Source organism: Mya arenaria, chromosome 11 (assembly GCF_026914265.1).
Source record: "Mya arenaria isolate MELC-2E11 chromosome 11, ASM2691426v1".
In the NCBI taxonomy this organism is placed as follows: domain Eukaryota; kingdom Metazoa; phylum Mollusca; class Bivalvia; order Myida; family Myidae; genus Mya; species Mya arenaria.
In genome coordinates, this window is record NC_069132.1 from 16,665,733 (window position 1) to 16,688,689 (window position 22,957).

General features: G+C 36.6%; 1 protein-coding gene across 14 annotated transcripts in view; it reads left to right on the forward strand.

Moving 5' to 3' along the window:
* Positions 1-22,957, forward strand: part of LOC128207645 (uncharacterized) — a 67,232-nt gene that overhangs the window by 35,227 nt on the left and 9,048 nt on the right. For 7 of the 14 annotated variants that reach the window (XM_052910699.1, XM_052910697.1, XM_052910689.1 and 4 more), the window contains exons 9-26: positions 2,555-2,703; positions 3,427-3,612; positions 3,997-4,227; positions 4,622-4,666; positions 5,601-5,678; positions 6,089-6,246; positions 6,481-6,640; positions 6,961-7,068; positions 7,237-7,423; positions 9,438-9,461; positions 10,851-10,892; positions 13,812-13,903; positions 14,330-14,485; positions 14,743-14,899; positions 15,793-15,918; positions 16,806-16,958; positions 17,810-17,896; positions 20,581-20,769. In XM_052910699.1, the coding sequence (XP_052766659.1) occupies positions 2,555-2,703; positions 3,427-3,612; positions 3,997-4,227; positions 4,622-4,666; positions 5,601-5,678; positions 6,089-6,246; positions 6,481-6,640; positions 6,961-7,068; positions 7,237-7,423; positions 9,438-9,461; positions 10,851-10,892; positions 13,812-13,903; positions 14,330-14,485; positions 14,743-14,899; positions 15,793-15,918; positions 16,806-16,958; positions 17,810-17,896; positions 20,581-20,769 (2,328 nt within the window). The remainder of the gene's footprint in view (positions 1-2,554; positions 2,704-3,426; positions 3,613-3,996; positions 4,228-4,621; positions 4,667-5,600; positions 5,679-6,088; positions 6,247-6,480; positions 6,641-6,960; positions 7,069-7,236; positions 7,424-9,437; positions 9,462-10,850; positions 10,893-13,811; positions 13,904-14,329; positions 14,486-14,742; positions 14,900-15,792; positions 15,919-16,805; positions 16,959-17,809; positions 17,897-20,580; positions 20,770-22,957) is intronic. The other 7 variants (XM_052910693.1, XM_052910690.1, XM_052910696.1 and 4 more) reach the window with 7 other exon arrangements.

Below are 22,957 nucleotides of genomic sequence, written 5' to 3' on the forward strand. Positions count from 1 at the left end.
ATTTTTAAGACGAGAATCGGGGGTAAAAAAAGTGCTTCCTATGCATGATATAATACGGTACTCGACCAATCGTTTCGTGCACACTGTGTAGTGTTCTACAAATAAAACAACTCGGGGGCAAACGTAATGAAATCTTACTAATGTCACCTTCAACACATTAACAAATAAAGTTAGGAACAGCTTACCTCATGGTTTATCAATGCAGTAAAACATAACAAAACAAAATAAAACATAATTATTCACATTCACATAATTACCGGTCCACACATTTTACATTTTCGGCACATGATTACAGGTAACCAATCAGAAAACGTAAACGAATCGGGAACAGTTATTAAACTTATTTGTCGTTCTTCCGAAATAATGTTTTGAAGATAAATTAAAGACAAACTATTTAACCATAAATACTATTTTTAACACCCATGCAGTCGCCATCTATTTGCATTTTTTAATCATAATAAAATAACAATAGAACCCAACTGTCAATCAAATTAAAAACTGCTCCCACCACTAACTAAAATAAATTCCCATTCCATAATAGGCGCGCAATTCAGTGCGGCGCCAATAAGCTCCCACTTAATGGGAGACATCAGTTTTCGAAGGCAGCACTTTGAAAACAACATTTCTTGTTTCATACTGGTTGAGAAGCAGTTTCCAGTTTTTAAAAGTTTTTATTGAATTATTTATACGTGTTTAAATATCTACTAAAATTGTTCACATTTTATATAACAACAGCTCAAGCTACTGTTGTCGATATATTTCTTACATGTGTGACGTCACATATAGTGTATCTAATAGGGGCGCAAAGAGGGTACTTACATTGTTCAGATTAGCTTGTGATGAGAAGCAGTTTCCGACAATTTGAATGCGGGGCATATTTAAGGTGCCTGTTGTGTGTTTTTATTATCCATTTATTTAATAAACTAAATATAAGACTGTCATAAGAGAAATGTTATTTAATTTTTCAGCTATTAACGAAACATTTCAACCTTAAAATTTACGACATTCAATTCATACTCGATATCAGGCAGAGACTGAATATCAATGATTTTTTTTATTCATTTCTGATGGAAACTTGTGTTTGTATACATTTAAGTGAATGTGGATGCGAAACAAGCATGACACCAGTGTTCACAAATATGTACACAATGATCATCGTTTGTATAAGTCAATTAAGGAAAACCTTGTAGCTATTCATAGATATGCAAATTAGGTTCACACGCATGCCCAATACGCTGCGCATGCAGATCTCCCACGTGTAAGTTTGTGTACAAAATGAAAAATAAACATTAAACATTGAATAATAATAAAAGTTTCTTACGTATTGGTAAGAATTTCAACTTTTGATTGCCTAGTTACCATATAGTTGAATTGCAGTTCCTTCTTTATGAAGATCTAAGGAAGGTACGCGAAAAAGCAATTTGTCGGAAACTGCTTTCCGTTGGAAACTGCTTCTCAACCATTTTTACTAGTCAAGGTTTCATTAAAAATTGAATCATGTAAAGTGTTTAGATAAATACATGTACAATAATGCTATCTCATTAAAATTTCAGCAGTTATGAGTTTCCACCATCTTGATCTTGCTGTGGCTTATCATCTTCGTGTTTGTTCTTTTCTCTTTAAAAATATTATTGATCAATATTTCAAAACTGCATTTGATGGTCGTCATGAAAATATGTTATATGCTAAAGACTATCTGTCCATTTCAGCCCAAATACTATTACCAATCTGTCCAATGAGTCTTTTGGGGGTAATTGCCGCATTCCTTTTACAATTCTTGTTCATTTTCACTTGAAATCCTTTAAACAATCAAATCATTGTATAAGACATTTATTAGTTTGGGATTAAATTTGCCTTTTAAAGATTATTTTGTTTAGCATATTCTACAATTAGTACATGTAGAAATATGATTGTTAGAAGAAAAAGTTGAAAAATGGATTTTAAAAAGATGTTTCGATGTCATTAGTTTCTTAGTATAGAACCATATTTTTATCATTTATTTCTTGCAGATTTTCATTAGGTATGAATGTCCTCACTTCCTTTTACTCATATTGTGGGACAGAATTTGAAAGAGAAATACTCATTCATGTATGATTTACAAGACAATTATGTAGGTTTTCTCCAAATCTCATGTGTGTGAAGCCCTAGTGTCACATTACTTCACTTATTGTCTCTCTTTCAATGAATCAGTGCAATTTTAGCAGTTTGGTCCTTCTAGGTGATAAATAACATATCGGCTTAGAAGTTATTAAAGAAGTCTACGAACTTCTTGAACAGCCAGAGATATGTATCAATACAAATAAATGCAATTCTTAAAGAATTTGAAAAGCAACTCAGAAAATCATCATTAGCTGGTTGAAAGGGTAAGAAAAAAAATCAAGTTATTCTCAAGGCCTTGTTGACAGCTATGATAGCTATCCAGCAGGTAGTTTTAATTACAGAATGCAATTGCATGTCAAAGCCTCCGAGAGGATAAACCATGTCCTATATGTATATGAGATTTAAGCCAATACCCCTTATTTTAGTTGTTAACTTTATTGGTATATATCTTTAGTTCCAGGGAATGGAAGATTTCAAGGTGTTCCTGTCTGGGACAGCGGGCAAGCAGCTGGTCAACTTCTGGCTTGACTGTGAGTATTTCAAGGACAGCATGGAGAAGTTTGACGCTGTTGCCATCGTGGAGGAGAGGAACAGGCTCTTCAGGTACACATCTAGATGTTAACATGACTGGTCTTATAATCAGGCATAGCAAAAAAAATTGTTTGCTCTAGTTTCCCGACCTACCTTATTTCTGTTTCCAATATTAATGTTTTATTGCCAGCAGACAACTTTTTCTGACGTAAATATCCTTTCTGCTTTTGAGAAAAACTTTTTGGTATTTTTTTGCATGAGAAAGAAGCGTCAATGAACCCTGACAAAATGGCAGCAGTTCACAGTGTGAAAACCATATTCAGACAGACCTTTTTGTTTTTAAATGCTGACATACCATTTTTTGGCACTAAAATCGGAAACAATTTTACATTTTTGGCCTTATGAAAATTAACATTTAACCAGGTCTTCCTCAAGGTTTCTCTATCTGATAAGATAAGGTTTTTAAGAGCTTTGCATGTTAATCTTTTAATTAAATGACTTTGAAAACAGACATCAGGAGATATATTGTCTGGATTTCATTTAAGAGCATTATCAAAGTCATTGTCATGAGATAAATAAAATCAAAATAAAATCAAATGTTTAATATCTTTATATTGTTATGTACATGTCATACCAACATTGCAATTACTATTGTGCTTTTTTTCATGAAGAAAATTCTTAATGATATTTTTTCTAAAATAAAAATAATTATAGATAGTGTGCGTAGAGTATTGTATATGATTCATCAAACAGTTTTGTGACAAATTTTCTGGTTAAACGATGTTTATTTTGTAGAGATATTCAGGACAAGTTCAAGATCCACTTGACAAAAGATGCCAAAGAGCAGATCAGCAAGGCCGCTAGTAACGCGAACCTGAGTCACTCGATATTTATACGCACCCAGTATGACGTGCTGCGGAGATTAAGGGCGTACTGGGTTTCCCGGTATCTTCATCACATGGAACGTGAGAAGAGAATCAGGTGGGGGCGCTGTAATGGATTAAAAAAAAATCATGGAAAACTAATGAAGTTAGTTAATACATTCTGATAACAACAAAACTTAAAATAACTTAAGTAATATTCAAAAGTCACTTGACATGCAGACTATTTATGTCAAGAATTTTATTTTCTGAGATTATGAATTTGACAAACAAGGCCCAAGGCCAAATTAATAAGTTTGTTTCAGAGTTTCCTTACCAGCTACCCACAAAACTTAAGGGCTTATAAAAACTTTCAGGTCATGGGTATATTTGTGAGTCTGTAAGGAAACGTCAGACAAACCATTTATTATTTTTGGCCTTATGGAGATAAATATTTGAATGAATATTTTAAAACATTTATTATTGTATTGACTACATTTTTCAGTGAGAGTGCGCCACTGTCGAACAGGTGGATTGTGGGTGATGCCTCGTTGAAGGACACATACTCATTCTTTCCGTCCATCAACCTTGTCAGCTCCATGCCAGTACGACCCGACGATGTGCTCACATACACACGCACCAAGAACTGGGAGTCAGTTAGCAAGGGGGGGCGCAGACTTGATGACCGGGTCACCTCCGCCAAATATCGGGCAGCCCCAGTGCCGGCAGCATACAGGTATTTGGGAAAATCTTAAAAAAGTTGTGTTCATAGTGTTTGTGTTGTTGTTTGGATAATATTGAGAGGCAGTTGTTAGTTGGAAAAGGTTGAAGGAAATGTTGTGGGAAGCTTTGCATTATTAAGAAATAAGGATTATGTAGACATGAAGGACAGATGTTTGAATGAAATGTTGAAGGTCTAATTAGAATTTGTTTTTTGAATTGTACGTGTATATGTCCTATAATTATGGGTGTTTATGAATTTAGTCTGCGAGAAACAATCCATGGTATATTGTATCAGTTATTACTATAAGTGCTTACACATACTTTATTTCAAAATCTGATTTTATATAGTCTTGACATGCGTGTGTTTGATATTGTTTTTTTTTATCACATTGTGTTGTTTACTGCAGTGGAATTCTAGGGTTTGCGACCATGCCTAAACCCCGACCCCTCAGGTATCACATGACCATAGTCACATGACCATAGTCACATGACCACAGGACTCAAAACTGGTTGAGATGGCAAAGCTGGCTTGGTTTATGTTTGTAGCTTTTATGCTGCAACAAACGCAATCCCTTGTTCTCTATCATTGTGCCAATTCAGCCAGTCTTGATCCCTGCACTTTCACACAACTCTGTTTCACAACTCCTGTTGTATCTGGAATCACTTTCTTTAACTTAATTAACTGTTGAAGTAATAAAGCTCACTACTGCATGATAGTCCTACTCCTCCAGTGTTTCCATAACTTCCTATCCCTGCTTTTGAAGAAATTTCTCAACTCTACCCCAACTTGTTAAGGACTTGGGAATGTTGGGCAGTGTTAGCTGCACGTGTATGTTATAGTTATATGATTAACACAATAATTGTGTACGATTCCATGTATCAGGTTGGACAGGATGTGTAATAATTATGAAGTTGCATGCACCAGAAACACCTTTTACTCTGCTTTTTATAATTAACCCAATTTCTCATTTGAATTATATCTGCTTCAAGGGGAACAAATCTAACAAACCACTTGATCTTATTTGGTATTACAGTATTTTTGTGCACATTGCGAAATGTCCAGTGTCTGCAATATTGTTACTTGTATTATTTTGTACAAACAGATTTAGAATAACAAATAAAATTCCAAATTGACCAGTTGCCATAGCAATTATTATTATAACTTGTCGAGATCATTTGGCAGAGGTTTTACAGTCAATCCATTGGATAATGCAACCATGTGCTTTTATCTTTTTACAAAATATAAACTGATTGTTTGATTGACAAATGGATATTGAAATTGTTCTTTCACAGGAAAAAATAAATGGGGGTAAAAGACAGAAGAAAATATAATCATCTAGATTTGCAAACAATGATCTTGATAGTTATTGTTATTTGTTATTTCAGGGCGATAAAGGAGAGGTTTGTAGTTGCCTTGGCAGCTGACAAGATGGCAGGTGGGCCCTTTGAGAGGTTCCTCGAGGAGTAAGTACATTGATTATAATGAGCTCTGTTTCGAAGGTTCCTCAAGGAGTAAGTACATTGATTATATTATGCTTTGTTTTCACGGTTCCCCGAGGAGTAAATACATCAATTATAATGCGCTCTGTTTCCACGGTTCCCCGAGGAGTAAATACATCAATTATAATGCGCTCTGTTTCCATGGTTCCCCGAGGAGTAAACAAATCAATTATAATGTGCTCTGTTTCCATGGTTCCCCGAGGAGTAAATAAATCAATTATAATGTGCTCTAGTTCCACGGTTCCCCTAGGAGTAAATACATCAATTATTATGTGCTCTGTTTCCAATCCAGTCACTTGAGGTTGTAGCCACAAATTGTTTGAGCCAGCTACCTTAAGGCAATGCCTCACATTCCTTGTTTAACATTCTTACAGACAGCCCGACATGTCGCTGTTGTCAAAACTGTTGTTCTGGCAGGATGTGACAGAGTACCTGGCCGCGGAGGACCGTTCTGCGGATCGCATGCTTCGGATGTGCAATGCATGGTCAATTTTCAATAGATACATAGCAGATGACAGCGACTTCAATATACGTATGTCAAACAGATTCTTGATATTAATTTTATCTTATATACAGGATATTACCTCAATTTGAAACCCAAATAACTGTATTTTGTTTCAAAACGGTAATACTTTATAGGGAAAAATACAATCTGATCAAATCTAATATATATAATAAATTTTGGCTACTTTTCCAAGTCTAATCGAACTAAATAACGACAGTTCAGCCATTGAAAGCTGTGAAATTAGTTTTTTTGTAATTGCAGTGATGTCAGTGAGTGACCGCAACACGATCCACAATGCTCTCATGGCTGCTAATGACCATGTGGACTCCGTGGTGTTCCATACTGCCAAGCAACATGCTGTTGAGCACTTGGAGGAAGCCTGGATAAGATTTCTCAAAGAAGACCTTAAAATATTCCTTGAGTATGTTGGTAGATTTATTTGGTTTGTAATTCTTTTGTGTTATTTGAATTTGCTGGTTTCTTTTTATGTTGGTTGCATGCTTGGATTAGAGGCCAGTGGATGAGGTTTTTATTAAAGTTGATATAGTCTTAAGATGAATTGATAATAACAAGATGTCTTTAGAAACTTTAATGTAAACAAAATGTAAATCACTTATTAATACTTTGATAACTTGATCTTATGGTTGCTGCTATGCATTGTTGTTCTGTTATAAACATTAAAACGGTACTACTTCCATTACATTAATATTAATTATTTAAACTTGTAACAAATTATTCCAGTTCACGGACACAGCCTGAAGGTCTCAGTCCCCCGGGAACAGCTGCCATAGAAATCGTTCTTACCAACAATGAGGTTATCATCACCCGACCTCGGCCTTGGCAGAAAACGTATGCCAGATTTCAAAATAACCCCACTTTCTTGTGCGTTTTCATAGTACAGCAGTCTGTTTAATGATTGAGATTACAAGTAGAAGTAGGCACAGCATAATTGTAAATGTTAATCAGATATTGTTTGTAACAGATTGGAACAAAAATTCTATGTAAACATATATACAGGTTTGGTACGACGGAGTCCCAACGACGATGTAAGGGCGGACTGTCACTGGAGGACATGGATGAGGATCAACGGGCAATCGTCCGTGCTCAGCGACGTGAGGCACGCAAAGAGATGGAGCGTGAACGCAGGAAGGCCATTCGCGCTGCGTACAAAAGGCTCCGGGATTCCAAGAAAAAACCTGGAGATGTAAGTCTTGTATATTTTGACATTTATGTGTTATGAGAAATGTTTATGTTTGTGATTGTGTGAAACCAAGTCATTAAAGAAATATTTTTATATTTATTGTTTAGGGTATTGAAAAACTTTTTATTATGCCCCCCTTCGAAGAAGAGGGGTATATTGCTTTGCACAGGCATGTCGGTCGGTCGGTCGGTCTGTCGGTAGACCAAAGCTTGTCCGAGTGATAACTCAACAATTCCTAGACGTATGGTCATCAAACTTCACATGAAGGTTGGGCATGACCAGTAGATGACCCCTATTGATTTTGGGGGTCATCGGGTCAAAGGTCAAGGTCACAGTGACCTTTAATGGTAAAATAATTTTAAAGCTTGTCCGAGTGATAACTCAACAATGCCTGCACCCATGGCCCTCAAACTTGACATGGAGGTTGGGCCTGACCAGTAGATGACCCCTATTGTTTTGGGGGGTCATCAGACCAAAGGTCAAGGTCACAGTGACCTTGAATGGTAAAAGGTTGTCCGAGTGATAACGTGACAATGCCTGCACCCATGGCCCTCGAACTTGACTTGGAGGTTGGGCCTGACCAGTAGATGACCCCTATTGTTTTGGGGGGTCATTGGGCCAAAGGTCAAGGTCACAGTGACCTTGAATGGTAAAAGGTTGTCCGATTGATAACTCAACAATGCTGCACCCATGGCCCTCAAACTTGACTTGGAGAATTGGCCTGACCAGGAGATGACCCCTATGGTTTTTGGGGGGTCATCTGGCCAAAGGTCAAGGTCACAGTGACCTGGAATGGTAAAAGGTTGTCCGAGTGATAACTCGATAATGCCTGCACCCATGGCCCTCAATCTTGACTTGGAGGTTGGGCCTGACCAGAAGATGGTCCCTATTGATTTAAGGGGTCATTGGGCCAAAGGTCAAGGTCACAGTGACCTGGAATGGTAAAAGGTTATCCGAGTGATAACTTGACAATGGCTGCACCCATGGCCCTCAAACTTGATTTGTAGGTTGAACCCAGCCAGAAGATTGTCCCTATTAATTTTAGGGGTCATTGGGCCAAAGGTCAAGGTCACAGTGACCTTGAATGATAAAAGGTTGTCCAAGTGATAACTCAACAATGCCTGCACCCATGGCCCTCAAACTTGACATGGAGGTTGGGCCTGACCAGTAGATGACCCCTATTGATTTTAGGGGGTCAAAGGTCAAGGTCACAGTGACCTTGAAAGCAAACTCGGCAATTCTTGGACCTATGGTCATCAAACTTGACATGAAGGTTGGGCCTGCCCAGTAGATAACCCCTATCGACTTTGGGGGTCATCAGGCCAAGGTCAATGTCACAGTAACCTGTAACGCAAAAAAGTTAACAAATCTTCCCCCACTGATATCTCAACAATGCCTGAACCTATGATCATTAAACTTGACATGGATGTTAAGCCTGACCAGTAGATTTATAGAGCCAAAGGTCAAGGTCACAGTGATCTTGAAGGGTAAAAGGTTGTCCGAGTGATAACTCAACAATGCCTGAACCCATGGCCTTCAAACTTGACTTGGAGTTGCATCTGACTTGTAGATGACCCCTTATGATTTTAGGGGTCATCGGGTCAAAGGTCAAGGTCACAGTGACCTTGAATGAAAAAAACTTGTCTTGTGATAACTTGACAATGCCTGCACCCATGGCCCTCAATCTTGACATTTAGGTTTCTGGTTACCAGCTGATGACTCTGGATTTTGAGTTCATAGAGTCAAAGGTCATGACAGTCATAACACACTTTATCCTCACACTTTAATGGTCATAATCTTAAAACAGCAACAAATCAGCTGTCATTTCGGTCCATGCAAATTTCATTCAATTGTCCATATAATCCTGACAACATGGCGCTCAGGGGGGGCATAATGTTTGACAAACATCTCTTGTTTAACCAGATTTTACTCTTAATGTTTAAAAGTAACAGTTGACTTAAAATGAATTTTATGTATAACGAGCACACATGTTCAAGAATATGCTTGACTTTTTTAGTTAGTTAGGTCAGCAGGCACATCAGTAAGTTACCTCACTAGATTGTTCTGTGGCATATCAGTACAATACAGCTTTCTATGAAATAAGGCCTGCCTTTAAATATTCTCCTGTCATATAGTTGGACATAACAATGTCCTGTTAGGTTCTATAAACACATGCAGCTTCAGTAGAAGCCTGTAGTGGCTGTCTTACTACCGTAGCTCTTGCTCTATTCTCTATGATTGTATTATCCACAGTCTTGCAGTCTTGCTCTTCTCTGATAGAAGCATCCACAATCTCCCTCTTCTCTTACAGCATCATCCACAGTCTCTCCCCATTCTGACAGCATCATCCACAGTCTCTCTCCACAGTCTCTCTCCTCTCTGACATCATCATCCACTGTCCTGTTCCATTCTGACAGCATCATCCACAGTCCTCTCTAATATCATCATCCACATTCCTGTTCCCTTCTGATAATATCACTCACAGTCTCTCTCCTCCCTGACAGCATCATCCACAATCCTGTTCCCTTCCGATAGTATCATCCACTGTCTCTATCCACAGCATCATCCTCTGTCCTGTTCTATTCTGATAGTATCACTCACAGTCTCTCTCCTCTCTAATATCATCATCCACATTCCTGTTCCCTTCTGATAATATCACTCACAGTCTCTCTCCTCCCTGACAGCATCATCCACAATCCTGTTCCCTTCCGATAGTATCATCCACTGTCTCTATCCACAGCATCATCCTCTGTCCTGTTCCTTTCTGATAGTATCACTCACAGTCTCTCTTTTCTAATATCATCATCCACATTCCTGTTCCCTTCTGATAATATCACTCACAGTCTCTCTCCTCCCTGACAGCATCATCCACAATCCTGTTCCCTTCTGATAGTATCACTCACAGTCTCTCTCCTCACTAACATCATCATCCACATTCCTGTTCTCTTCTGACAGCATCATCCACAGTCTCTCTCCTCTCTGACAGCAGCATCCACAATCCTGTTCCCCTCAGATAGTATCATCCACTGTCTCTATCCACAGCATCATCATCTGTCCTGTTCCTTTCTGATAGTACCATCCACAGTCTCTCTCCTCTTCAACAGCATCATCCACAATTTTGCTCTATTCTCTCTGATAGCATTTCTGTCCAGTCAGTCTATACATTTACTTTCTCTTGTCTTCAATGCCTCTCTGAATATAAAAGAAAATCAACTTTTCATTGACTTCACCAGTGACTTCTTTCAATATGGCAGGTTTATTCCTCATCACATGCAATGTTTGATGTCTGTTTGTGCGTGTTTGTGTGTGATAGTTGTCATGCACTGTGTACAATCTTAAGTTCAGTGCACAGTTGAAATTGTGCAGCACCATTAGCTATATACTTCCACTTTCTGAAGTAGCTTGTTTTAAGTGTTTTTTACCATGCTAGAACAAGGAGAAAGGTTCCCCCACAGAAGAGCCTAAAGAGGAAGTAAGTTGCCATGGTAACACCGCATCTTGTTACCATGGAATGGACTGTCTCTGCCTGATTCTGTAACATTGATAACTTTACTGCGTTAATACTGACAGAATAATAAACATTTGTTAAATCTTGTAAAATTTTGATACTCTTTTCATACTAAAAACATGCATTCTTAATTCCAAAAGTTTTATATACATTATTACTCTAATCTGATACTTTACAGGCGTAAGCTTACGGAATGTCTCTCATCTTTATGTTTGTCTCAGATTTTCAAAATTACTTAAAAATATTAAGATTCAAAACTAAAGATGTGAGGCAAACATCAAGCTGTGATATTACATTATGATTAAAACAACTTATTTTAAGAATTGTTTTTCTATTTCACGCTGTTAAGAAAAAGGTAAACAGCTGTGTTGATAGTTGATGTTGCGTAATGTTAGACTTTTATCTGTGCTACACATTTCTGTTTGGTAGTTCCGCTGTTGTCATAGTTAAAACAAGGACAATACCTGTATTTATGATACACCCACGCCCCACCTGCAAACAGATATTTAATATAGCGAAGAGTTTCTGTCAAGGTCGAGCCCAGGGTATATTGGAGTCGGTTGGTCTGTTTAATGCCACTCTCTGTTGGCAAAAATTTGTGGAGCAAACTGTTGGAACAGCTTATCACTCTGATACTTCATACACCTTACATCCATGTGTAGACTAGTAGTCCCTGACATACTTTCTGAGACCAGTACAGCCATTTCAACTTAGAGTTATGTGCCCTTGAATATGATTTTTACACTTTGGGCTATATTGGAGTTTGTGGAGCAAATTTCTCCAACAGTTTGAAGAAATCACTCTGATTCTTGGTACACATTACCAACATGATGGACCAGAATGCCTGCCATTCGTGACCCACAGCCATATTGTCCTAGAGTTATGTGCCCTTGAATAGAATATTACACTTTTGTCTATTTGAATTTGTGGAGCAAGGTTCTCCTATTGTTGAAAAGGTATAAGTTTGATACTTGGTACACTTTTTCACCCTGTTGTTGAGAAGTGTTTGGTGGTTGCCCAGCTCTGTGTCATTGAGCGCAGTCAACTCACGTTTAAGTTACTTGCCTTCGATCTTCAGTTTTACACTTTGGTTATATTGAAGATTTTATAGAGACATTGTGGCAAATAAGAATTATTTTCTGTTATATACTCTTAAAACATCTATGATTATGATTATTATTTCAACACTTGCCAGAGTTATTCAATAGCATCCTGTGTGAAGGCAGTGTGTTGTGGAGGTCATCACCTCTGTGATAGCTCTTATTTTTAATAAAATTCATGTTCATTTTGTTATCTCATTTGCTTTCAAGTAATAAATATACTCATGATAAAAACATTAACAGAAAATGCATTATATTACTACTACTATGACTAATAATGATAACTGAATAATAGTAACATCTGAACTCATTAATAAAGATGATTGTTTCATGTATAGTAACCCTATATATAATTCTATGCTGTGTGAAATAGATTCTTGTTAAAAAAAATGCTAAAAAAATAATGTAACTACAACTAACATTTTATTACAACCAAAACAATTATTTGCCCAAGTGCAGTTACAGAGCCGAGTGTATTTATATTGTAAATAGTCACCATTATTAAAGCACATACACTCATATCATTCTTACTACAGAAATTATTACATGCTATAGAAATGTTTTGCATGCATTGCGTGGCTGTGTTTTTACTAGGAATTATTAGTATGATCACACAATTTTTCTCCTATTACGTTAATTGTATTCTCTTAAATGTTGTGTTGTACAGAGGGGCGGTGATGCCTTGTCATCATATGTGTTTGGTCACCTTGAGGTAACAACATTGGTGATACTGGGCTAGCTAAATACCGCTTTAACTGGAACTGGCAATCTTCTGAAATAGTCTCTAGATAAAGAACGAAAAAGAATTGCCAAGACACTTACGGGAAGGTTCTTAGTTTAGGAGGTACAGGGAAAATAAGGAGATGTTGTTGGCAAGAGGTCTATAGAGTTTTGTTTTCCTTAAAAAGGAATTACTGGATTACACAGTACATAAAGTTAGGAGACAATTGGTCTCAAAAACTTGCAGCTTCTGTTTCCATTTTAGTTAAATAACTTGTAGGCAACTCTAGACATTGCTGATATACTGATGATGGCTTATAGTTTCATTCTTTTAAACTAATTAAATAAAACATTTGTCTTATTTTTTTTTTTTAAATTGTTGATGAAATCAAATTTAAATATTGTTCAAAGATTTTTAACTTTTAACTACTCGCTTCCAACAGTATGATGTTTTAATATGTTATAAGAATTTAAATTTACAGTTGACATGTTTTTGTGATATCCCTTACTGCTATCTATGCACTGATGTGTAGAATAAACCTATTTCTTTTACAATGATTGTGAAACATGTTATTACAACTTCGTATTTAAATAACTCTCATTAGCACGATGATACGTCAGAGTGTGGTCGTGTGTTGTGGGGGCAACCGATGTACCCATAGAAAACCCTCATGTCTGGCTTAGTGACCACAAACCAAACTCATATACAGTCAAACCCGTTTGCTCGAACTCCCTGAGGGACCTGCAAATATACCTTGATCCTCAGAAAATTTGAGCCAAGTGGGAAAGTTTACCTTCAGTATAAAGAAATTGGTCCTCCCATCTTGTTCGAGCTTGCGAGGAACTCGAGCCAAGCGAGTTCGAGCAAATGGGTTTCGGCTGTTGAAGTGCTGTGAATTGTAAATCGTGTAAGTAAAAACTTGTTCTGGAAACAAATTAATATTGATAATTCTTCCTTTATAAGCAGTGTTTTGATATAAATAGCCTAATTATATAAGTTATCTGTAGAATGTATTTATCCACATACTTCAACTTGATGGCATTGTCTGTGTGTCTTTGACAGAAAAAGGATGATGAGATGGACTATGAGGAGAGTGGGGAGAAAAAGTCGGCCAGACCCCCACCACCCTTCAATGAGGTCATCGCAAACAAGGCGTAAGTCACCAGAGATAACTAGAAGGCATTTCTCAATCTCTTTTTATTTTTTTATTTTTTAAATTGGCCAATGGTGTTAATTATGACGCAGTCACACGGTTTGTCTATTCTTTTACTTGTCATGGTATCAAAACCTATACGCAGGTGCTGAGAAGGTGTGTAAGTGGCCCTGCTGCACAGTCTTTAGAGCACTTGCCCTGCAAGTGAGGGGTCCCAGGTTTGAGCCCCAGTCTGGCTACATATTTTTCTATCCATTTGACATTTTTGTCATAGCCAGGGCTCAAACAAGCCTGCTTGACATACTGGATGCTCATATATCTGTTCTGTATGATATCTCCAGTTGGTCTTAATAACATATCACAATGTCATGATCTTGGCCTACCCCAGTACTGATATTACCTGTCACAATGTTGGAGTATATTCCAGGATCATGTCAAACTTCAAAAAGCACCTGATAGAGTCAGAGGAGAAGGATGTTCTCAGTAGCGTGCAACTCTTTTCTGACATAGAGACCTTCCTCTCATACGGCACAAACAAGAAGGAAGCCCAGCGGCGTGAACAACATGCCAACGTCATACAGAAGTATGTGGACAAGCCAGATAATGTCAGACATAAACAAACATGTGTCTGTTAATTTTGCTGAACAGGCTTCAAAATTGAGGAAAACTTACTATTTGCTTGTTGAAATCTGAACACTGTTTTAGTTGAGTTTAAGCAAAGGTTTTAAATGTTGCAAATTTAAGACAAGTATAAAGGGAAATAGAGAAAGTTATAGATTTTGTCAAACCACAAGTATAAAAGCATGTTAAATATTCTCTACTTTACTTCTTTTACTTCAGGACTTACTTAGATGCCAATGGCAAGAAGAAGGTTGAATTACCTGACAAGATACGGCACAAACTGCATGAAAAAGAAAGGCCGAAAACGGCCGTCATGAAGGAGATACAACACACTCTGCACGGGAAGATCGACGAACACTTCAAATCCTACCTCATGGTAACTCTTATTTCAGAAAGAAAGTTATCTATTTTTGACATTCAGTTACTCAATCAGAAGTTGTTCTCAAACTGTTGCGCTTTTCTCCCCTGTCTTAGATTTAAATATCAAAGACCTAGTTATAATCTATGAGGTGTTTAAAACCTTCCTTTATATGCCAACACTTTCCAGAAGGTAGGGAGAAAAATATAACAATACTTTTTTTTTTTTACATTTGTGCATGTTACTCCCCTGCTATTAATACAAGGTACTCCCCTGCTATTAATACAAGGTACTCCCCTGCTATTAATACAAGGTACTCCCCTGCTATTAATACAAGGTACTCCCCTGCTATTAATACAAGGTACTCCCCTGCTATTAATACAAGGTACTCCCCTGCTATTAATACAAGGTACATCATCAGACAACAGTGAACATTTTTAAATGCCATATGAATGATTCAAAACTATTAAATCCAATTTAAAATTTTGATTTTTACCCAGATAGCATTTAGAAAATGCGAGAACACCATTCCCAGTTTTGTTATGAATTTTATGAAGTGACTCCGAGAACTATTGCTGTCAAATTAGAATTTGACCTCTTTTGTATGCCAATCATTCAGAACCAAAGGAAGAGATGTGAATTCTTTTTTTATTCACATAATTTTGTTTTTTTTGAAAAGAAGAGTTGAAGTCTTCAAAGATCAGGAAAATATCCAATGGAATGTCAATATTTTTCGTATCCCTTTGTCTTCACAATCATATACACATTGATCAACAATAATAAACACTTAATTGAAGAGTCATGGACAAGTTAAGGAAGATTTAATCACTTTTTCATGACTAATTACAACCCCTTCTTTAACAGTCTTATACAACATCACATATACATGTGTCTTTAATCGTGTATTTTAGAATAAGGCTGAGGAACAGGGGATGGAGCCTGGTGAACTTGTGAAGCTCTCACAGGCTGAGCTCTCTATGAGGCTGGGAACCGATGCCTCCATGGGCAACTGGAAAAAATCCAAGGGCAAAGGAAAGGTAGGAATGGCCTTATGTGTTCGGGTTGATGTCAAGGATAGTCAGAACGGAAAGCGGTCTATTCTTGAACATAGTATTGTGCAAGCGGTACAGCATCATTTGGCTTAGTTTAAGATGAGCTCTTTTGGGTTGTAATTATTTTGGCATTGTCTTATTAGACAATAAAGTAACTTCATACAATGAAGATTTGTTTTACCCCTAAACCCGTTTTGTTAATTACTTTTTTTTCAACCGTTAATCATTTGTGCAATCAAAATTTACAGTAGACCAATACTATGCAGACATTACAATAAGACCGATGCATATAGTAGCTCATTTATTACCTAAAAGGCAACTTGAGATGATCAAGATGGAAAATTTCAGATGTTTAAAAGAACCGGTGGAATTATGGCAAGTCTCAATGTTTGTTAAGTCTGAATAGTAACGTCATTGTGTTAACTGCACAGAATTGTGAGCCAGTTCTGCACTTGTATGTTCTCAATGCGTGTTCCAAAGGTTGGTTCACTATGTCCACTGGAAGTCTCCTGCTAACCTAGTGCACTTTCTTTCAGAAGGGAATAAACACTATTGGACCTGTCAACATATTGATTGCCTTTACTTTTTAAAACAAGAATTTCAGCATTATTTAGCCTAATACTTGCCCCTCTGTATATGCATAATGTTAAGGTGCCAACATGCTAGCATATTAGGTCTAATCAGGTGATTGAACCTTTAACCTTGAATTGAAACAGAGTGGTAATGTTATTAATGAAAAAATACACACTATTTATCAGTCATATTTCAGTGTTTACTGCAATACTTTCAGTTGGAAACAAATTGCACAACTATGAAATCATGTTTTTGTTTAAGAGAAATGTTTCAATATGGACATGTTGTTTTCCTGTTAGGATGGTGATATGGACAGAGAGAACACGCACCCTTCTGTCAGAATCACAATAAGTAAACTTGAAAAAAAGTCCCGCCGTGTGCATTTTGCACGCGAGGGTACTGAAACCTCTGGCTATACCGAATCTACAGATTACACGTACTTGTCGTCACAGGTATAGCGAGGGGCATGCATCGTCATTAACCATATTAAACTGTGTGAAGTAGCGTCATGGAAATATAATTCTAACTTAATCTATATGTGAATGCTTTTCTGACATGACACAAGATGGTTGTGGAAAGAGTCTTTGTGTTTTACTAAAACTTTGTGAATGTCACAAAGTATATAAAGGTACATGCATGCAGTGTGTCATGAATATTAACCAGTGTTGGATTTATAGAATGAATAACTGTTTGCATTTAGATGAATTGTAGTAACCTTCTACTTAATGTTAAAAATATAATGATGCTTGTATGTAGAATTATTAAAAAAGTTCAAGAACAGATAACAGATTTACTAATGAAGTATCTAATCTCACTTTTAATTAGGCCTAAAAAAAAATATGTCTGTTTCGGGTAACCCGACCCTACCTATAAAAATGCGCCGACCCTAACTATTTTTTTCCGTTTCAGAGCAAAAAAAAATATTCGTTAGCGAATAGAGAGTTACGAAGGGCGGATAAATGCAGATTTTAATCAGAATTATTGTTTATATGATAAAACAAAGTCAGGCAATGACAGTGATGTAGGAAAGACTGCCATGTGCAAGAAAACACTCTGAACTTACGACAGATTTTGAAAAAAAAAAAAATCCCTACCTACCCTACCTAGAAATTTTGGGAAGGTTATCCGAAACAAACAATTATTATTTTTTTTGGCCTTAGAGATTCCACTTAATCATTTACTTTAAACAATATCAAAAAGCAAAGAATATTGTTATAATTAATTGCTTCACGGTCATTAAAGGTTAATTTGTTATTAGAGCATAAAAAGAGTAGATCTAATGTAGCGCATGTATCACCCATAGGACGATAGCAGTACAACGACCCCACGGGGTCAGACTGGCAGCTCCCAGATGATTGCGCGCCCCAAACGGGCACGCTTTAACACAAAGGTATAATGTGTCACGTCTTCATGCCTTTTGAGCATGCGTGGGAAGGCATTGTTGTATCACTCACACTCGTGTAATCGGCCATTTTTGCTTGTACTTCTTTACAGTTTGCTTTTATCTTGTCTTGGTTAAATATGCCACATTTCGCATTGGTTTAGTTTTACTTGAATGGGCCATACTGAAATGATTCTATATTAATGATATCATACATGCCATATTTCTTGCCACTTCCCCTGGGGATTCTGTTTAAAAAACCAGGGGATTTTACAATAGCCCAGATTTGTAATTTTGTAATTTTGTGGATTTGTAACAGCTAGGTCTAGAAAATTCATTAACATGTCATACATGGGGATATGATAATAAATAGCTCCAATGCAGACATTTTGCTTGTTCTGCCAGTGTTCAACCTTTTAAGCTAGCATTTCTTAAAGCATTGTATTGAGTATATTTGTTGTAAGAAGTAATCTACTCAATATCTTTCCCTGTCATGTTTAAAAAATAAAAATAAAATAGAAATGAATTCCAGGGGATTGATCTAAATTCTGATTTCCCCCCTGCTGGGCAATATGTCATGTATGATAATATACAATATATTTTTAGCTTGTTTATTTTTCGAAGAATAAAAGTTAAGTTATTGTCAGTGTCGTTTTTAACATGCAACAACTTCAACCTTGGCCATAAGACAAAAAACAGTTCCCAGATATATGGGACTGGTTAAATTTGACTAAACTAAGTATGGAACAAGACACGCTCAGTGTGGCCTTTCAAAAAAAAACAGCAATTGTGAACATGTATTGTTACAAAGTGATGGCACTTACATACACATGTATCTACCCAAGACAGGATTTTGGTGTTTATTTTGTCCAATATTTTATTGCTATTTTATCAAATGGTAGCATGGCTTTTAAGTTTGGAATGATGTGAGCATGTTTTTTTAAGGCTTAAAGTTTGGAATGATTTAAGCATGTTTTTTCAAGGCTTTAAAGTTTGGAATGATTTAAGCATGTTTTTTACAAGACTTTGATTTAAAGTTTGGAATGATTTGAGCATGTTTTTTTTCAAGGCATTAATTTTAAGTTTGGAATGATTTGAGCATGTTTTTTTCAAGGCATTAATTTTAAGTTTGGAATGATTTGAGCATGTTTTTTTCAAGGCATTAACTTTAAGTTTGGAATGATTTGAGCATGTTTTTTTTGTTTTTTTAAGGCTTTAATTTATAGTTTGGAATGATTTAAGCATGTTTTTTTTCAAGGCTTTAAAGTTTGGAATGGATTAAGCATGTTTTTCTCAAGGCTTTAAAGTTTGGAATGGATTAAGCATGTTTTTCTCAAGGCTTTAAAGTTTGGAATGGATTAAGCATGTTTTTCTCAAGGCTTTAAAGTTTGGAATGGATTAAGCATGTTTTTCTCAAGGCTTTAAAGTTTGGAATGATTTGAGCATGTTTTTCAAGGCTTTAATTTAAAGTTTTGAATGATTAAAGCATGTTTTTTTCAAGGCTTTAAAATGAGGAATCATATGAGCATGCTGTTTTCAAGGTTTGGGCAAAAATCATAGACTCATGCTTGTTTGCTAAAATGTAAATAGTTTTGTCACAAATCATATTTTAAAATTTTGAAGGGTTTTTGTCAAAAGTACAAGTTGAGTTTGGTTGATACCATTACAATATATTTATGTAGCCACAGTGATGTTGTTGAAGACTTATATTCGTGTACATGTAGATCATAACTAAAGTATGGATTGGTTCAGAAAATGGTGTAGGAAAAGATATGGCTGATTGTTTGGATTATACATGTAGCTTGACCATACGTTTTTAGCTTTCATATCATATGGTTGAAGAATGTTCACAAATGCACACTTTATGCATGGCAATCTTACTTATTCAATGTTTCCTTTATAAATCACTATCACCATGTTAGAATATTGCATGTGCTAAGTTTTTGTACAGCTATGTATATGTTCTTTGTTTTGTTAAATATATATAACACAAATAAATTAGAATATTTTATGTATTATTTATCATCAGTTGATGTGTATTTATATTGTTCGCTAGTACAGGGGTGGATTCATGGCGATCTTTGGCCATTTACTTAGGTTTCAAAGCGTTATTTTCAAATTCAATCAGTAAAATATCTTGTCAGAAGGAAAATAAAAGTGACCAAGCTGTTTCTAAAACAAGCCCCTGGACTGGAACATCTCTTGGTGGAAAAAGATATATAACAAGAAAGTTTTAGTGTCTTACTTTTTAATTTCTTTTAGAAGTGGTGATGGGTTATTTGTATATTTAAGCACCTTTTAAAAAATTGCAAAAAAGTAAAACATTTTTTTTACAATAGGTGATTTCCTTTTTCCCCATCACAAACATTTTTACCATTGATTTTATTGTCATATTTTAGTTCAGTTTCCCCTTTTATTCTTTTCCACAAATGCTTTTTTACTTGATATATAAGATTGCAATTTACTTAATGTAACTTACACATAAAAAAACATTTATGAAAGTATTATATGTTTGGACTTTGCCAAATGGGTCTAGCCCATGGATAATATCATCAATTTAGTGCAATAACTCAATAGCTGCATAAAGAAATAGATGCAGTTATTGAGTTCTTGCACTATGGTCACGATGTGAAATATTACTTAGTTACCGAAGAATTGTATTTCTAACATTTTTGTACATAATGATGTTGCAGACTGGCCGAGCGCAGCCCCACAAGGATGATCGTGAGGAGTTTTATCGTGCCCTGAAGGCCTGTGCGTCGGGCACCATGTCCATGCAGATGCTTTACTTCTACAAGTATCTTGTGAAACACAATGAGGAGGACAACATGCCACTCATCGACAAGGACCTCTTCTTCTATATTGAGATACAGAAGTTCAAGGTCAGTTACACTTATTAAGTTATGATAATTATACCCCCACAAACGAAGTTTTAGGGGGTAAATAGGATTGAGCTTGTCGGTCGGTCTGAAGGTCGGTCGGTCTGTCTGTCGGTCGGTCGGTCTGTCGGATGATAACTCATGAAAGGCTAGACAGATTTGAACAATTTTTGGTACACAGGTGTAACATCAGAAGATACAGGTCAAGTTCCATATTGGGGCTGGTGGGGCCAAGGTCAAGGTCACTGTTAATAAAAATAGAAAAACGGTTTCCGGACGATAACTCATGAAAGGCTTGACAGATTTGAACAATTTTTGGTACACAGCTGTAACATCAGAAGATACAGGTCAAGTTCGATATTGGGGCTGGTGGGGCCAAGGTCAAGGTCAATGTTACTAAAAATAGAAAAACGGTTTCCGGACGATAACTCATTAAAGGCTAGACAGATTTAAAAAAAAAAATTGTACACAGGTGTAACATCAGAAGATGCAGGTCAAGTTCGATATTGGGGCTAGTGGGGCCAAGGTCAAGGTCATTGTTACTAAAAATAGAAAAACGGTTTCCGGACGCTAACTCATGAAAGGCTTGACAGATTTGAAGATTTTTTGGTACACAGGTGTAACATCAGAAGATACAGGTCAAGTTCGATATTGGGGCTGGTGGGGCCAAGGTCAAGGTCACTGTTACTAAAAATAGAAAAACGGTTTCCGGACGATAACTCATGAAAGGCTAGACAGATTTGAACAATTTTTGATACACAGGTGCAACATCAGAAGATACAGGTCAAGTTCGATATTGGGGCTGGTGGGGCCAAGGTCAAGGTCACTGTTACTAAAAATAGAAAAACGGTTTCCGTACGATAACTCATGAAAGACTAGACAGATTTGAACAATTTTGGTACACAGGTGTAACATCAGAAGATACAGTTTGGTACACAGGTGTAACATCAGAAGATATAGGTCAAGTTCAATATTGGGGCTGGTGGGGCCAAGGTCAAGGTCACTGTTACTAAAAATAGAAAAACGGTTTGTGGACGATAACTCATGAAAGGCTTGACAGATTTGAACAATTTTTGGTACACAGGTGTAACATCAGAAGATACAGGTCAAGTTCGATATTGGGGCTGGTGGGGCCAAGGTCAAGGTCACTGTTACTAAAAATAGAAAAACGGTTTCCGGACAATAACTCATGAAAGGCTAGACAGATTTGAACAATTTTTGATACACAGGTGTAACATCAGAAGATACAGGTCAAGTTCGATATTGGGGCTGGTGGGGCCAAGGTCAAGGTCACTGTTACTAAAAATAGAAAAACGGTTTCCGTACGATAACTCATGAAAGACTAGACAGATTTGAACAATTTTTGGTACACAGGTGTAACATCAGAAGATACAGTTTGGTACACAGGTGTAACATCAGAAGATATAGGTCAAGTTCGATATTGGGGCTGGTGGGGCCAAGGTCAAGGTCACTGTTACTAAAAATAGAAAAACGGTTTGTGGACGATAACTCATGAAAGGCTTGACAGATTTGAACAATTTTTGGTACACAGGTGCAACATCAGAAGATACAGGTCAATTCGATATAAGGGCTGGTGGGGCCAAAGTCAAGGTCAATGTTACTAAAAATAGAAAAACGGTTTCTGGACGATAAATCATGAAAGGCTTGACAGATTTGAAAAAATTTTGGTACACAGGTGTAACATCAGAAGATACAGGTCAAGTTCGATATTGGGGCTGGTGGGGCCAAGGTCAAGGTCACTGTTACTAAAAATAGAAAAACGGTTTCCGGACGATAACTCATGAAAGACTAGACAGATTTGAACAATTTTTGGTACACAGGTGTAACATCAGAAGATACAGGTCAAGTTCAATATTGGGGCTGGTGGGGCCAAGGTCACTGTTACTAAAAATAGAAAAACGGTTTCCCGACTACTCATGAAAGGCTAGTTTTTCTTGTCAGCAGTGTAACTTCTAAATTACTCAACAGATTTAAATAAAACAATACATGCATGATAAAAGAAGATGCAGTGTGCAGTAACCTTGTTAATAAAGGCAGTGGTCATTGATTCTCTTTTATTAATTTAGGATAAAAAAAATTGACATTAATTTTCTTTGAGAAAGACTTGTAGATGAATAAAAATGACATGCTGATCAATGAAATAATTGATTTTGTAATAATGTCTTGAAGG